This window comes from Chrysoperla carnea, chromosome 5, assembly GCF_905475395.1.
Source record: "Chrysoperla carnea chromosome 5, inChrCarn1.1, whole genome shotgun sequence".
NCBI classification, from domain to species: domain Eukaryota; kingdom Metazoa; phylum Arthropoda; class Insecta; order Neuroptera; family Chrysopidae; genus Chrysoperla; species Chrysoperla carnea.
Genome location: NC_058341.1, coordinates 6358490 through 6374174, shown reverse-complemented (window position 1 = coordinate 6374174; position 15685 = coordinate 6358490). Strand labels below are relative to the sequence as shown.

At 28.4% G+C, this 15685-nt stretch overlaps 1 protein-coding gene across 1 annotated transcript; it reads right to left on the bottom strand.

Annotated features, from left to right (window-relative positions):
• Nucleotides 1–8206: 8206 nt before the first annotated feature.
• On the bottom strand, nt 8207–13835 carry LOC123301755 (N-chimaerin). The gene is made up of 6 exons (XM_044884641.1): nt 13580–13835; nt 11898–12111; nt 11567–11803; nt 10337–10608; nt 10009–10260; nt 8207–9409 (listed from the first exon to the last, which is right to left on the bottom strand). Exons 1-6 carry the CDS (start codon nt 13626–13628, stop codon nt 8961–8963), a joined length of 1473 nt encoding a protein of 490 aa, XP_044740576.1. The 5' UTR covers nt 13629–13835; the 3' UTR covers nt 8207–8960.
• Between the last annotated feature and the right edge of the window lie 1850 nt (nt 13836–15685).

The following is a 15685-nucleotide window of genomic DNA, read 5'->3' as shown; positions in this document are numbered from 1 at the left end:
TTTAAAAACTAGCTTTAAAAAAAAATTGCCACAAATAAATTTATAATTCTCAAACGTTACAATTAATTTAATTTAATCGATTTTAGTAATTTATTCAAATTAATTGTAAACGTTATATATTTTAATAAATTTTTTTAACAGCGATTCAATTTTTTACATATTTTTATACCATATATATATGTAATATATATTAAGGTATACTAAGTTTAGTCCCAAGTACGTTAAGCTTAAAAATATTGTTTCATAAAATTACCTAATTAGTCCATTTTCGGTTTTCCGCCTGTCATCACGATAACTCAAAAACGAAAGGAGATATCAAGTTGACATTTTTATAGCGTACTTAGGACGTAAAGAGTCAGGTCGAGTTCGTAAATAAGCAACATAGGTCAATTGAATCTTGGGTTCGTAGGACCCATCTTGTAAACCATTAGAGATGAAACAAAAGTTTAAATATATTAATAATGTTTGAAATAAAACATTGACTACTTTTTGAATTGTTACTTTTAATCACCATTTAACTTTACAATGCAGCTCAACTGAACTGTGTCAAATACAAAAATTCATCGCTATTTATACACAAATCTAAGTCTACTAGAAAAACCTAGAAACGGTATATTGATCATATAAAAATGCATTTGTTCGAGATTCTTCTAAATAAAAACATTTTCTGTAGTTTATTAACTTTCTAATGGATGGCGCTCATATCAACTTTTTATTTATCTATTTTATACTTGACATTTCTAATACTCCCACCAAAAGTTGATATGGGTGCCTTACAGTTTTCTTAACCCTAAATTATATCTCACAAAATTATCCATATAAAATCTGAATTACCTTTTCCTTAACTAAATTTTCAGGAACAAAATTGACTTCTCTCAATGTATTAACTTTATCTTTAATGTAATTTTTAAGCTGTTAAAACAACAGACAAAAAAATAAAAATTTAAAAAACAAAATACATCTATGTGCCATCTATGTTAAACATATTGAACTAACTATTAATCTTGACGGTGTTGCCATCTATGGCAAAACTGTTGAACTAACTATTAACTTCGACGGTAATGCCATCTATGACAAGCCCGTTGAACTAACCATTATTTCGACGATGGTGCCATCTATGCTAATCCTGCTGAACTAACATTAATTTCGACGATGATGCCATCTATGATAATCCTGCTAAACTAACATTAATTTCCTCGATTTTTTACTTAATAAAAGATGTTCATTTTTAGTTAATTTTATATTTAATTATCGATTAGTTAACGGGAATCAATAAATACTGTTTCTATAATTGTATGTGTTTTATTTATTTGATAATTTGTGGCAAGGAAAATATAAAAAAATAAAGTATAAATTTTAGAAATCATTTCAGACAAAAAAATAAAAATTTAAAAAACAAAATACATCTTTGTGCTATGGTAAACATATTAAACTTGTTTTGCTTAACTAATAATAATTAATATAAATAAATAAAAACGTTATATATTTTAAATTTTGTTTTATTTTTTTCTATACCATTTTTCCTTTCAGAAAAAAATTATTAACTAATTAATTATTCATAAAGGTAAGTATTAAGTTAATTATAAGGCATATATATAAGCTAGGTAGCTGTGTGGAGATAGTACTTGTCTATGACATCATGGTATGCTGATTCGTAACCTGCTGATATTAAAAATAGATTAAATAAATTTTTTCTGAAAATCGTAATTTATTTTAAATTTTGTTTTATTTTTCAAATTTTCTATCCAAATTTTTCTTTCAGAACAAAATTATCAATTAATTAATTATTTACTAAAGGTAAGTATTAAGATAATTATGTGTTTATATATAGACCAGGTAGATGTGTGGATATAGCAGTTGCATTTGAAACCAAGGTACGCTGGTTCGTGTCCTGGTGGGAATAATATCATACTTTTAAATAAATGAATTTTTCGTTTAAGCAAATTCTGATTTTTATTTTCATTTTTTTTTTAAATTTCCACCACAACATGTTTGCCTAGTACAAATGATGAAAAAAATTAGTTTTTTTTCGTTCAAAAACTTCAATTTTTTTCACATTTCTACTAGGAGAACATCATGGACGGACAGAATTAGTAGTACCTGATAGCAAGGTAATTGTTGTCACCTCGTAAGTCAGAAAGTTAGTGGTCTGCACACCCGTGTTTGGTGAGTATGACTTCTGGGCAGACCAATAACTTTCTGCCAAAATAAAATTTTAGACTTTCGGGGTGAAAACACTTACTTGTTTTTTCTCCCTATCAGGAACTACTAATTCGTACTTATGTTCTCCTAGTACAAATGTTGAAAAAATTGAAGATTTTTTCGATCTTTTTTGATAAAAAAATTTCAATTTGATTGAATGCAGGAGAAAATGATTGATTTTTTTTAACATTTGTACTAGGAGAACATGATGGACAGGAAGGAATTGCCTGACAGGTAAGTAATTGTTTTAACTTCGAAAATCAGAAAGTTATTATTTATTGGTCTGTTAACTTTTTTGGTGAGTGGAAATTAATAAATAATTAATATACTAGAAACACCGCTTGGATGCGAATAGGAGAATATGAGTGAGATAAACGTCATTACATGTTTTCCTATTCAAAAATGATTTATGATTTTAAAGAATATTTATGATTATTAAAGTTCCTACCCCCTGAAAGAATAGTGATTTATGACTTATGTATAATTGACATGATTTATGACAAGAAGGCGGGTTTAACTATAAAAAGAGTGGAAAATTTAAACAACAGGAAAAATTCATTTATTTAAAAGTAAAAATATTGATTCCACCAGGATAGGAACCAACGTACCTTGGTTTCCAAGGCAAGTACTGTATCCACATAGCTACTTAGTCTATATGTAAATATATAATTATCTTAATACTTATCTTTAGTAAATAATTAATTAATTTATAATTTTGTTCAGAAAGGCATAATAATTACTTATCTAATTAAAAATTAATCGGGCCAATTCTGGATGACATGTTTTAATTATCAATAATGTAATATACATACCTTTTACTTACCTATTTTAAGTAAACTTGTTTTCTTAAACTTAGTTTTTATTTTCTTTTACTAACCTTTTTTATTAAACTTATCCATTCCGCATTTCTTTTTACTAATTTTTTTCCAATAAACTTACCTATAAATGAATAATTTACTCAAATTTTTACCATAAACTTATTTTCTTAAACTTACTATGAATGATTAATTGTTATTTCATAAAATAAGAAAAAAGGTAATTATGTTGGTCCCACTTTCCTACTTATGTCATAAATCAATCTTCTGTCAAGGGGTGGGATTTAAAATAACATAAAATATGCTCTCTTACTTAATTAATAAAAAAATTTCAGGGCAAAGCTAGATACGAACCGACGTGCTTTGTAACCGGAGACGACTGAGCTAGCCACTACTCCACTTTGGACATATTAAGTTGATCAATAATGTACTATATATAACTTTTACTCAACATTTTATTATAAACTTATTTTCTAAAACTTAGTATTTATTTCCTTTTGCTGACCTTTTTTCATTTAATTCATATTAAACTTACCCGTTATGAATTTCTTTTTACTTATCTTTTTCCAATAAACTTACCTGTAAGAATAATTGTAGTAATATTTTGTTAAAAATGTAGGTTCTGTTTGATATTCCTGAAATCGATGTAAAGGATAAAAGATAAAGGTAGGTATAATATTGAATATTAATAATTAAACCAGAAAAATTGATAAAAACAATATTTTATTATATATATTTATTTGTACATTCCTTGAAGAAATAAATCTGTTCTGGAAGTCAGAATATTGAATTTGAAATTCAGAAAAAGAATATGTAAAGTAAAACTATCTCTGAAAAAGTCTGAAAATATCAAATAAATCATTAATCAATCATTTAATGACAGTAAATGGTCGTTGATTGAGACTTTTTCGGAAGAAATATTCTGACTTACAGAACAGATTTATATTGCACAAGGGATATTTCACCCAAAATAAATATGAATGAATAATAATGGTTATTTTAAACAGAATAAAATTATTTTTCGGGATAACGTTTTCATTTTTTCTAAATTTTCAATAATTTTATCCTGAATTTTTTTTAACAGTTCTTTGTTAAATTCTATTTTGAATTTCCTTGGTGGAAAAAATGTTTGAAAAAAGGATAAGTCTTAGGAAACTCTGAAAAAGTCTTAGAAACTTTAAAAAAATATTAAGAACTCTGAATAACTCTGAATTAGACTAGTACGAAAACGTTGAGAAATTCAAAATTCCTAAGACTTTTAATAATTTCTTATTATTTCTGCAAATATTTTTTCCACCAGGGTTTGTTGAACATGTTCTCCTAATATAAATATTTAAAAAAAAATTCATGAATAATTTTATAACATTTTGCAATAAGAGCATTAATTAAATAACGGCGATGTTATTTTTTTACAAATTTGTTTCTACTTTTTATCGATTGTGAATTCGTTTATGTTGAACTACATAATCTTGTCGAGTAAATGTTTTATTACAAATATTACATGAAAATGGTTTTTTCCCGCTATGAATTAGTTTATGTCTAACTAAATGATGTTGTTGAGTAAATGTTTTATTACAAACATCACATGAAAATGGTTTTTCTCCGCTATGAATTAGTTTATGTTTAAATAAAGAGTGTTTACGAGTAAATGATTTATTACAAACATCACATGAAAATGGTTTTTCTCCGCTATGAATTAGTTTATGTCTAACTAAATGATGTTGTTGAGTAAATGTTTTATTACAAACATCACATGAAAATGGTTTTTCTCCGGTGTGAATACGTTTATGTCTAACTAAATCACCTTTCTGAGTAAATGTTTTATTACAAACATTACATGAAAATGGTTTCTCTCCGGTGTGAGTTCGTTTATGTTTAACTGAATCATCTTTCTGAGTAAATGTTTTATTACAAACATCACATGAAAATGGTTTTTCTCCGGTGTGAATACGTTTATGTTTAACTAAATCACATTTATAAGCAAATGTTTTATTACAAACATCACATACAAATGATTTTTCTTCTAAAACAGTTTCATCTTTAATAATTAGTTCTGTATGTAATTCTTGTTCAAGTTTAATGTCTTCATCATTAATTATTATGTACAATTGTTTATCATTTTCATCACTCACAGGTTCATGTTTTACACTCACAACACTATCACTATCATTGCTGCCTTCTTCTTTATTTGTAATGTGTCCACCTTCCATTAAAATAGTTTCATTTAATATTTCACTTTTAATAATTAGTTCTGTATGTAATTCTTTTTCAACTTTAATATTATCTTTATTAATAAACAAATAATTATTTGTATCAACAAATGAATTATTTGCCATTTTGTTTAATATTTAATATTATTATCATGAAAACTTATTTATCAAAAGGTTCAAGCATTAATTCACAACTCCAGTAAACATAACCTACAATGACAGCTGAACAGACTATAAACCATTGACTGACTGATTGACATTTCAGTTATCAGTTATATGAAACGTCAATGGTAAAAACCTATAAACAAGGTTGCCAACTTTCAATTCTCAAGCCCACTAAACAGATGATAGAAAACCACTAAAAAGCTACTAGACAGCATTATTACTAAAATACTTTTCTATTTTTATCATAAAACTTTCACTTGCCATTAAAATATTAAATTATTTGCCCTCTAAAAAAATTGTGTTTGTTTAAAAAAGAATAAAACTGCTGAGCTTGCAACATTGCATCTCTATGGTATAAACAAATAACCGAGAACATATCGGAGAACATGTCCTATAGTTTATCTCACTCATATTCTCCTATTGGCAGGGAGCGGAGTATAGAGTGGGGACAACTGAATCGATCTCAGCGCTCGATGTGGTCAAATTTTCGTCAAATCATGCTTTTATTATAAATACACGTGAAATTTGAATAAAAAATGGTTCATAATAGTTGTTGTGTTGTTAATTGTAAAAATACAGGTAGAAATAGTAACTGTAAGTTTTATTCATTTCCAGTAGCTAAGTGGAAAGTGGATAAAAGAAATAAATAGATAAATGCAGTGAGGAGAAAAAAATAAGTAGTGTATAACCTTATTCTGTAGCATGTCAAATCAGAGTAGTGTATGTTTTACTTTTACTCCAAAAGTAATATTTATTTTTTCAACATAAAAAATATTTGCATTCAAATAAAATTAATGGGTAGAAATAATTGAAACTTAAAGATCTATAAAAAAAATTATACATTGTAAAAATAGATAAAAATATTATGTTCGAATAAATTAAAATATTTTGTGTGTGATAGACTAGAATAATAAAATGTTGTTGCCTGAAAATCATTATTAAATACATATTGAAAATTGTTACAAACTCAGATACGATCCACAATTTAATTATCATTAATTTTTCTCATTTTATTTAAGATAATGTTATCAATCACCAACAATTTTACAAATTTTTACTATTGCAGTTGTCATGTTTCATATTTGTAAACATTTCACTGGTTAACCTCAGATGATTTAAAAAAATTGTTTTATATAATCATTAACCTTACTTTTTTCATCATTATAACTTTTTGACACTTCGTATACTTAAAAAACACAATCACATTGTTTTATAATTGATATAATAATTTTAAATAATTTTTTAAAACTATTTATTTTATTTTTGTATGAATTTTACATGTATCCTACTATTGTCGAGCATGATTTTATGTAACCATCAGATGTCGTTTTCGTCGCGCTGCAGCACTAAAATTAAAAAAATCGGTCGTTAACACTAAAATTTGTAATTTTGTGATAGGAGAACATGTCCTATAGTTTATCTCAATGTAAACTGCACTTAAAGGGATTTCGAAATTTCGCATATAAATCAATACTATTTAACGACAAGTACAATATGGACTAGGTGTGCCAGGATTAATTGTTTTTTGGAAGGATTTTTTTATGTGTTACTGGTGTGACAGATATTTTGGCCAAGTTTTGTGCTGTCACACCGAGATATTTAGAAAGTAGAACTCAAAACGAACAAATTTAAGAAAAATAAGGAATTCCGCGATAATAGTAAAATTTTATTGGCTTTATATATTAAAAATCGGTGTGACAGACCTTTCTGCCACGATAAGAGCTGTCACACCAAATTTTCCTGAAAATAGATAAAATTTGCAATAAAATGGTCTCTTAAAAATGAATTTCCATGAAAGTACACAATACTTGTAATAATTAAAAGTATAAAAAATATTTCTGCCAAAATAAACAATAACACACCCAGTCCATATTGTACCTATCGTTAAATAGTATTGATTCATATTCGAAATTTCGAAATCCGTGTGAGTGCAGTTTTACTATCACGAGCTCCCCGCTTATTATATGAAAAATTATGAAATAAAATAAATTTTTTAAACAGATTAGTTAAAAATTTTATTTGCTTACTATTCAATAAATATAAAAATATTTTATATAAAAAAAATTACAAACATTTACGTTTAATGGTTGCGTTTGCGTTGACGTAAGCGCGTAGTATTGTTACGCTAGCTTTGATATCCCACCCCATGATCTTAAAGATAAACGCATGACTATGGAAAATGTTCTAACTAAGCTTTATCGAGCGCTCATTTCGACTGGACGCAACCAGTAATATCACTTAAAACATACGAAGATAGTTTGTCTTTAATTTTGTTTAAGAGGTTAAACCCCAGTTAGAATTTTCAAAGAATCGATTTTTTCTGCATTTCCGGAATGTAAGTATATTCTCTGAAAATTTCAAGTTGATCCGAGAAATATTTACAAAGATAAAGGCTTCAAAAAAAAAAAAAAAATTTAACTGAGTCTAAACGTCTTTTGAAACTTTAAAAGCGTTTTTCTAGAAACGCTATTCCATCGAATAATATCTGTATTCGCCTATCGACTAATGAAATTTTCTGGATTTTTTCATTTTGGATAATCCAAGCCAGAAATATGGTGCTCACCGCCGGACACCTTTTTTTTAGGATCTCCAGATGATCGCCTACAAGAGCCGTACCATATCAAATTTTTGAAATCGGACAAAGGGATCTTAAACTTAAAGAAATTTCCTATATGTATACATTTTTTATATTTATGTAAAATAAATGGTCTTCCCAAAAAAAACTCGTGTTTTTCTACGCTCGCAACTACTGGATATAACCCCTTAAACTTATATTGGTTAAAGTCATTCCAATTTTTTTTTTAAATGGATCAAAATTTTCACATTACGTATAGAATTATCTTTAAAATAAAATGTAAGTTTCGAAATGGTCTGTAATCTGTGAGTGAATTAAACAAGTTACAAGAAATCTTAGTCGGTAATGAAATTAAAAAGAAGAGGGAAGCACACATGATTAATATTTGATCATTAAATTAATCGTAGTACGTTTTTATTTGTACGCATAGTCTAATTGGAATCTGAAAATATACCGTTAAACTCCTTCTACATTCTTTCCTATTGCTCCGATTGACCAGCAAATTTAGGATTAAGCTTTGTTCACCATCTAGATCAAAAGTTATATGCTTTTTCCTAGAAGGTGGCAACCAACCCTTCGAAGCGGTGGAAAAAGGCAACGGAAGTCAATAGAGCGATGAAATCTAAGCAAAAAGTATCATTTAAGTATATTTCGAAAACTTCCTACTTACTTCATATGATATACTTATTTCAAAAAACGTCAAATTTTTCAGTTATTTAACGTTAAATATTCCGAATTTCAATCGCCAATAACTCAGAAAGTATTGACTTAGTCGAAATATACTTAGATGGAACTTTTTGCTTAGATTTCATCGTTATATTGCCTTCTGTTACCATTTTCAACATATATATTTTTCCACCGCTTTGAAGGGGTGGTTAGGCACCATATAACTTTTCTTTTTCTTTTTAATCTAGAAGGTGAACGAAGCTTAATCCCAAATTTTCATCGAAATCAATGCTATATAGGTAAACATTTCGTCTTTTTTTCTGAATACTACTGAAATATTTTCATACAATGTGTAATCAGTAATTCAATTAAAAAAATATCCGATGAGATATCTGGTGGTCCATTATTATATTGTGAAGCTGCCATATTATCACCGGTTGCAGCCATATGCGGTGGTCCAATTAGCGTTGGTGCAAACACTGTTGCCAAATTATGTGCACTCATTTTATTAATGGCTTGATGTTGTGAAACACGTTGTAAATGTTCTAATAAATACTGTAACGTATGATAATGTGCGGTTGGTAATAATGTTAGAGAATCACGTATACCATTTAATTGATCGGGTAATTGTTTACGACGTGTTGCTTGTATCATTGAGGGATGCGCAGAGAATGTTATCAGTGGAACTGGTAACAAACGTAAATATAATTTTAATGCACCGGCTACTACATTTATGTTGCTGTATGATGATTCACTTAAATCAGCATGTTCACCATCTGAAAATAATTCATGGTTTTTTTTTTAATCAATCACGTATTTAGCTTTCCCTAACAGATGAGTCAAGGGTCCAAGATTTATTTAGAGCGGGGGTTATGGATCTAGATTCGATAGTGCATTCAAAATAAATAAATACTCATCAAAAGTATTAAGGTTGTTATGAAAGTGGAAAGGAGTCTCATTGTTCCTACTAGTAAAGTATTTTTGACATAATAGCACACTGAAATTTGTCTCATTGTCTCATATAATTCGGACACAGCCTTCTTTTTGACCCTTTCATATGGTTTTATAAAAATGAAAATCACAAAAGAGACCTTTTAAATGTTCGACAGAAACGAGGAGGGAATTTCTCAGAGGTTGAACAATCCAGAAAGATTCCGAGTAAGAATATTATTTTCATATGAATTCCTTTAAAGCATACTTTAGCCCCTAGAGCCTAACATCGAATTATAGGTTGATCTATATCGTCTCAAATACCCGTCTCGTCCGAACCTGTCATTCTTATAGTAAAATGCACCCTAATTTACCGAATCAAAGGTTGATTACGACAAGCTCACCGTCAGCCCATTAAAAAGTTTAAAAAAATTGATGAACATACCTGTATCTAATGCCATTTTTAATGCTTCAATTTCATCGGCAAAACCAGATAAACGATAAATACCCTCACACGTTAAACCACGCGCTTCAATTTCCGCAACGCATTTAACAATAACAAATGGTAACGTAGCTTTACGTGATGCCAACACATTCGTTAAATCAATACCAAATACACCACGTAATTTTTTTAAGTCTGGTACACAATCAGCTGGTACAGAATTCGAACATTTTACGTGGGCAATAAAACCACAATCTAGGAAAAAAAAAAGAATCACGAATGTGTAGCATCGCTACAGAAAAAAAATGGTTTTTATGTAAACAATAATTACCTTCACATTTAACACCCTGTTGTGTAAAACCCCATAAAAAGTTTCCACATAATTCACACCAATTCAAACCTTTAAATGTATTCACACGAAATGCGTGTGGTTTTTCAAAGAGAGCTAATGGTTCAGTTGGTGTGATTTCTCCACCAGATCCATATGGAAAACCACCAATTGTGGGAGCTGGTGTTGGTACACTAATTATTGGTGGACGATTATTTTGTCCGTCACCACGTTTTGTTGGTGATGTTGTAATTGTTGTCTTGTTAGCTGCCTTCCTGTAATTTAAAAGTAAAGTTTGTAACCGATTAATAGAATCACAATAATTTATTTATTTTCCCTCATCGAATTCAAACGATATCTCGAAAACTGTGAGGTAACGGCCAAATGAAAGTGTTTTTACGATATTTATTATCCAAGATATTGAATTTTATCCAAATTAAAAATAATTTGACCAACAAATAGACAAATATTTTTTAAAAAGTTAAATCTATTTTTTGATTTTTTGGTTAAAATTACTTTAAAAACTGAGTTTTATTGAAATTGGAAATGGGGGGAAATAATAAAATCGAGTTCATTTATCAATACGGCCAAATGAAAGTGTTTTTTAGATATTAATAATCCCGCATATTGAATTTTATCCAAATCAAAATAATTTTGTTTCGATTTATTTTTATATAGTTATTAAGGCCAAAAGTTTCGAAAAACCAGTTCATTTGATCAACAGGCACATATTTTCTAATAAAACTGTCTGAAGTCGATTCTAGAAATTGCGGTTTCCTATAAAATTTTGGATGATATTTCAAAATTACTTGATTATCTGACTGATTTAGGCCTGAACGAGCCTCGAGTTCTGAAATTGGATCGAACTTTGTCAGAATTAGTTCGACCTTCAAACCTAATTCGGATCTGGTTCAGATATTGTGTTAAGGCCTAGTTTATTCCAAATTAATGATTACTCGGTAACAAAATAAATCATAAATCAAATGAACCCTATTTTTGGAGTTTTTGTCATTTTTAAAGTGTGATGTAAGAAATTTTTATACGGGGGACATTATGTTCTGACATCAGATTGAAGTTCTCCATAATGGTTTAGTTGAAATGTCCAGTCATTAAAGTTACGGAAGAAATATATTTGAACCGAATTTAAATTTCATGAATATGCCCTATTAGGAAGATTTAAGAGCCCAAACAAAGTCACGAATATAAGTTATTAAAAATGATAAAATTACTTACGTGGAATGTTTAGAGAGAATTTTCAATTTACGTTTATTTAATGTCATGTATGGACTTTCTTGATAATTGACAGCGGTATCCAAACGTTGTAACAATGTTGGTACTTTTAATTCTAGGTACATTGTTACAAGACCATCGGCCACCAATTGTCGAACAGTTTCATAACGTTTTTCACGTACATAGAATCCTTTGCCATTTTCATAATACAATTTGTAATGATGAATTTTATTGTTAAATCTGTAAATCAAAATAAAATTTACATAAATCTCTCGATCCGTGGTGCTTAAATATTTATAATAAATGAAAATTTATTTTTTTTGTTAAATCGTACTTTAAAGATAACGTATAAAATTGTCCATTCGCCGAAGAACTACGTCGTACCAAATATGCACCCTCTGGTTCCGTGTCCAATAATTGAACAGCTTGTATGTGTGTGATAAGACCATGGTATTCATATCCTTCAAATAATGTTTCACATTGATCTGGAATAAATTCGGTACATGGTACTGATTTTGGTGTAGGTGCCTCCAATTGCATCCGATATACTGAAAAAACCAACAAATTTCCCAAATTAATCTATAATAGATAGCTATGAACATATACAGGGTGGACCATTTTAATATGTTATAAAAATAACTTAAACAAAAGTTGCAGAATTTGATGGAGGACATCATGTTCTGACATCAGATTGGACCTAGTTCTCTGGGTTGCTTTACTAGTCAATTTAGATTCCAAAAGGTAAGAGATAGAATAATACTTTAAATTAATAAGTTGTTACTCATAAAAAAACTAAATTTTTTATTTAAAATGTAGTTATTATTCGTAATAGATTAGAATGGACCACCCTGTATAGAAAAAAGCGATATCATAGAAAATTAAATAGCCCCAATCGTCAAATGAAACCGATTTTTGTAATTTTGTCTCCAATTTCAACAAAAGTCAGTTCAAAAAGTAATTTTGACCCAAAAAATCTAAATATGGAGTCCATTTGATGATTGCGTTCATACTTTCTGAAATATCGTCCAAAATTCTATGAAAACCGTCCATTTTCGGTTTGATTTTAGAAAATATCGATCTGTTGGTCAAATGAACTGATTTTTCGAACCTTTTGGACTCTAATAACTGTATCAAATTAAAAAATCAAAACAAAATTAATTTGACTTGGATAAAATTCAATATCTATGGATTATTAATACCAGAAAAAAACACTTTCATTTGGCCGTATCGATAAATGAACTCGATTTTCTATAAAATCCATAAAAAGGGTTCATTTAATAATTGTCCTACGAGAACCGCCATTTTTTGGATTGATTTCAGATAATTTTTTATAAAAAATTTGTATGTTGGTCAAATTAATTTTGATTTGGATAAAATTCAATATCTTGGATAATTAATATCGAAAAAAGCACTTTAATTTGTCCGTTACCAAACAATTTTCGAGATATCGCCTGAATTCGATGAGGGAAAATACATAAATTCTTGTGATAATAAACGGGTACAATCTTTACTTTTAAACAACAGGAAAATAGCTAACAAGATAACAAAAACAACATCCCCAACAGAACGTGGTGACAGACAAAATAATCGTCCACCAATAATTACTGTACCACGAACATACCATTGATAATTACACGTCTAGAAATTCTTGTGTTGCTTCATTAAGCATTATAATTGGGGCGTACTCTCTCATTAACATGGAGGGACAAATAAAAATTTTACAAATCGCGTAAAAGAAAACGCCTCACTTAAAAAAATTTCCAAAGTTTAAAAACTTACTTTTTTTAAATATTTTGACAACCAGGTTTTAAATTTTATTGGAAGAAGAATGTTTGTTAGTGAAATAGTCCCCCAAATTAAGTCCTAGTGATATTTCTTCCAGAAGATAATTATTCTATACATACAAATCGACGACTATCGACTATCGGATATAACGACCATAATTTTACTATCTCTATAATGTCATTCATGTCATTATAACAGATTTTAACTGATAATTAATATAAAATAACTTACATTCTGGTTTCCATACACTTTGAAGTGTTGCTTCTTGTTCAGACGGCATTTTGTTACACTTAATTGATAAGAAATTAAAATTAAAATAATTTATTTCAAGTGAATGTAATATTTTTGTAACATAATATCTAATAATAATTTTATAAACATTTTAAATTAATAATAATATGTCATTTGAGTAGTTATTGTCAACATTTGACAGTTCATGGCTGTGTTTATTCTAATTTGTTTACAAAAATTTTCTTTTGCAATGGCGCTCGTTATGAATAGTAGCGGGAATTAAATTAAACTAAATTATATTGAAGAGTAAAGACTCAATATTATCATTGATAAAATTTATTTATCATTTTTGATAGTATGACTTATCTAATTAATATTAAAAAATATATACGGGGGTTTAATTAATAAACGAGCGTTAATTATTTTTTAAATAACTATGATGTTATATTTTAACGGAATCTATTCATGAAAAGGACTGTTATAGTCATGAGCGTATCAAGGAAGGTGTCAGAGAATTTGTAGGTCTAAATTAAATCTGATCTAGGTCTTATTCAAGTCTGAAGTAGACTTGAATTTGATTATAACCGGGAAACCCCTTACAGTGAAACTGCACTTAAACGTATTTCGAAATTTCGCATATGAATCAATCCTATTTAACGATAGGTACAAAATGGACTAGGTGTGCCACGGTTTTTCCTGGCAGAAATATTTTTTATATTTTTAATAATTACAATTATTTTGCACTTTCATGGGAATGATCAAGGCCTAAATTAAATCTGATCTAGACCTGAACAAAACCTGAAGTAGACTTTAATTTTTTTAGAACTAGTTCGGGTCTGGTTCACACTTTGTTCTGGCCATTTATTCTAATACATCCGGTATAAAAAATGTATCTTAAAAAAATTTTAAAGTGTTGACATTCAAAAAGTTTGGCTATTATTTTTATCAAACTGGCTGATAGTGTGATAATGTTTGTTTATTGATATTTCATAGAAATTTATCTTTTCAAGTACCTCGTTCCTCGTTCATACAAAATAAATTTTTATAGATTAAATAAATTTAAATTGAAAATCAAAATCTTGGTAAATATTTACAAAGTAATAAAAGCGACACTTGCCGATATAATTAATAGTATTTTATAGCTCTTGATTAATAATGTACTATAGTGTCCACCCGAAGTATTGTACGGTCAATACCGGAAGCAATGTAAAGTGCATTTTTATACCCTGTATATATGTAATATATATCAAGGTATACTAAGTTCAATTCCAAGTGTCTAACTCTTAAAAATATTGATCCAACGAGGACAATATTGGTATAGGTGTTCATAAAATCACCAAATCAGTCAATTTCCCGTTGATACACACGATAATTCAAAAACGAAAAGAGATATCTGGGAATTTTTACTCAGGATGTAAAAAATTGGGCTAAGTTCCTTGGGTTCGTAGTAGGATCTATCTTATAAACCGTTAGAGATAGGAAAAAAGGTTAAATGTAAAAAATGTTCCTTATAAAAAAATAAACAACTTTTGTTAGAAACATTTTTTCGTAAACGTCACTGTTTATCCATGAGGGTGCAAATTAGGACAAAACTTTGTTACTCATTTTCTCCAAAATAATAAAAGACAGAAAGATGCTTTACATCGCGTTTTGCAAATTTAGTTACTTTTTACTGGCGTAAAACCAAAAATTACTCGATTTTAATTATTTGATTATAATCAAATACCTAATTATAAAAAATTCATAACCAATTAAGGATATTCGGAACTACAACTAACAATTTTTATGAAAGTTTTATAAATACTTGTTATATATATATATTATTAAAAACGCAACTAATACAAGTTGCAAACATGTTGCAGTAGGTAGGTATAGGTACATGAAATCACACCTTAAAAAGGTATGGAAGTACACTAACTACCGATTCAATTAAATTATGAATGTCAAAAGATATTTAACATATAAAGTCTTGTTTACAATAATCTTTAAAAGCGGCAAAAATGACAGCGGACGTATTTACATAGTTTCTTTTTGTAAGATTTTGGTTATGGAGATTACAGGTAAGGAGGAAAATCTTAAAAAGAGGTCAAAAATAAAATAAGTGTC